Raw genomic sequence first — 3,058 nt, forward strand, 5'->3', positions numbered from 1 at the left:
GTTATTATAGACTTCCTGTCAGCTCAAACCAGTCTGGTCATTCTCCTCTGACCTCTCTCAACAACAAGGTGTTTCAGCCTGCAGACCCTCAGCACACAGGGCGTTTTTTGTTTTTCGTACCATTATGTGTAAACACTAGAGACTGTTGTGTGTGAAAAGCCCAGGAGATCAGAGGTTTCAGAAATACTCAAACCAGCCCATTTGGCACCAACAACAAATGCCAAAGTCACAGTTAAATTCACAGAGATCACATTTTGATTCATTCTGATGTTTGATGTCAACATTAACTGAAGCTCTTAACCTGTATCTGCATGACTTTATGCATTGTGCTGCTGCCACGTGATTGGCTAATTGGATAACTGCATAAATGAGCAGGTGTACAGGTATTCCTACAAAAGTGGAAGGTGAGTATATATGTGCATATACATACATGTGCAATAAATGTGCAATAATTAAACACTAAAATGTACAATTTCTGTTATGGATCCACTGGTTATTATGATTAATAATGATGATGGTGGTGATGATGGTGGTGGTGATGATGATGAAGTTTGGCTACAAACTTTTGTCCATGTACTGAAGAGACTCAGGAATCTTAAAAACTCTCAAAAATTGGAAGCAACACACAATTTTTAAAACACATTCAGAAATATCTCAGAGTTCAGAGGGTTAATAGACTTTCAATACGCTTTGTATGTGTATAACTGCCCTGGGTAGCTTTTTTATTTTTACCCTCATGAGACACTTTGTTATTATTTTAATTATCAAATTGTTTGTTTGGCATGTCAGAAAGTCACCTGGAAACGGGGGAGATTATAGATTATAAAAGTTGCACAGACAACCACAGTGGCACAGCAAGTTAGTGAGGAACTGTGGAAAGCCAACTACAGCACTTATTTCTTTTAAGGTGGGGTATAGCAGGAAGTATACACACATACATACAGTACTGGGCATATGTCTTAGGCACTATTTTTTTTTTAGTACAAAGTTTGTTCTAGATTTTGATTTTATGACTTCTACATTATAAAGTCAGTACAAAAACATTTTGGATGTCTAACATTACTTTTCCTGCACAAAATGGTACACAAAAATGTTTGTATGTCATTAAAGAAAAAAGCATATTATGTAAGAGACCATTTTTCAGACAAAAAACATAGTGAAGGCTGCTGGGTTTTGCTGCAAAAATAAGAAGCAAGTGCGACAGTCAGAGTGTCCAGAAGAACTGTGGCTGGTTTGCTTTAACTTTATTGCTAAAAGTGAAACTGATTAAGACTGAAAAAGTTTTTAAGCTGTTTGTTTTGTACAGGCTTGTAGAAGGCGATGGAAAACGGATCATACAGAAATGAATTTCTGAGGATCGAAGGACTGCAAATCACACGTTACTCCACTTATCCAGTGTTTATTCTTCTTTTCTTGGCCTATCTGTTCATTATGGTATCTAACCTTGGCATTATCATGATAATAGCAATGGAGAAAGCTCTTCACAAACCAATGTACCTTCTTTTCTGTAACCTCCCTGTGAATGATGCACTCAATGCTACTGTTGTACTGCCTGGTTTACTCAAAGACATTCTGGCTGAATCTGACAGGTATATCAGCTATGCCGCTTGTGTAATTCAAGCCTTTGGGGTTCACACATTCAATACGTGTACACACACTATATTAATAATCATGGCTTTTGATAGGTACGTGGCCATATGCAACCCGTTAAGATACCACACCATAATGACTAACAAAATGGTTGTAAGGCTATCTGTAATAGCATGGATAGCTGCTATTGTCCCAATTATAATTTTATTGGCCCTAACTATAAGGCTCTCTCATTGTACTTCAACGATATTAAATCCCTACTGTGACAATCCTTCTCTGTTTAAACTTTCTTGTGACAATCTGTCTGTAAATCAGATCTTTGGGTTATTTATCACTGCTGTGATTTGGATTATCTCGGTATCATGTATCAGTCTTACTTATCTAAAGATTGCACATGTTTGTCTAAAAAATCAAAACAGCACACTGAAGAGCAAGGCTATAAAAACATGCAGCACCCATCTGATTGTGTATCTCATTCACTTAGGATGTGGCAGTTCTATAGTTATTTTGCACCGTTTCTCGGCTTATGAGGAACTTCGAAAACTGGCCAGTATCTTAATTTATGTCATTCCTACAAGCCTCAACCCTGTCATATATGGCCTTCAAACCAAAGAAATAAGACACTGGATTGAGCAGATCTTCCTGAGAAGGAAAGTGATTCCAGGATGATTTCCTTATATATAGAAAATATACAATATATGTATTGCTATGGCATATGAATGCAGTGTTAGGAAAAAAAAAAGGTTAAATGCAAGCAGCTTGTTAAACAAGAGAAATATATAGCATGGATGAATTGGATGTTACACATACACAGCTATAAGAGGGGAAAAATATTAACTAGATTAATATTTATTGAGATTTATTTATTGAGATACAGATTAAGTATTATTTTGTCCATGTTATTTTTATTCTCTCTCTCTCTCTCTCACACACACACATACACACACATATAGTCAGATTTTTCCTTGTAAAACATATATCTAAAATTCAATTATTAAATTAACAGTAATTTTTGAAATGTATACTCTATGCAGAATTTTATACAGAATACACAAATTAAATATTACCTACATATTAAAAATAATATTACATATTACAAATAATGTTACTAGACAGCATATGTTTATTTGTCATGAAACAAATAAATTATAAACAGGCCTTTATCTGTAATGTGAGACATCATTGTGAGTGTGCCATTTCCTTTTCTGGGGACTAGTAAGGTAGAATGCTTGGTGAGTGTCGTGCAGTGCTTTTCAATGATAAATATATATTATCATGTATATTAATAAACCAACAATTGATGTTATAGATATTAATACTGGCTGAGTGTTAGATACTGTTTACCCAGCTAAGAGAATTATTAGTTCCTTGAAGGTTTTGCAGTGGATGATGAAGATCTTGGGTGTACTTACAAGGTCAAGCAGAAAATTCAATTAGATAATGATTTCTTTCTCACTACCCTTGCAGT

At 35.1% G+C, this 3,058-nt stretch overlaps 1 protein-coding gene across 1 annotated transcript; it reads left to right on the forward strand.

The window, feature by feature from the left end:
- Positions 1-975: 975 nt before the first annotated feature.
- On the forward strand, positions 976-2,304 carry LOC113541401 (olfactory receptor 52N5-like). Its single transcript, XM_034311249.2, has one exon. It carries the CDS (start codon positions 1,321-1,323, stop codon positions 2,257-2,259), a length of 939 nt encoding a protein of 312 aa, XP_034167140.2. The 5' UTR covers positions 976-1,320; the 3' UTR covers positions 2,260-2,304.
- The last annotated feature ends 754 nt before the right edge of the window (positions 2,305-3,058 follow it).

Source organism: Pangasianodon hypophthalmus, chromosome 15 (assembly GCF_027358585.1).
Source record: "Pangasianodon hypophthalmus isolate fPanHyp1 chromosome 15, fPanHyp1.pri, whole genome shotgun sequence".
Lineage (NCBI taxonomy): Eukaryota > Metazoa > Chordata > Actinopteri > Siluriformes > Pangasiidae > Pangasianodon > Pangasianodon hypophthalmus.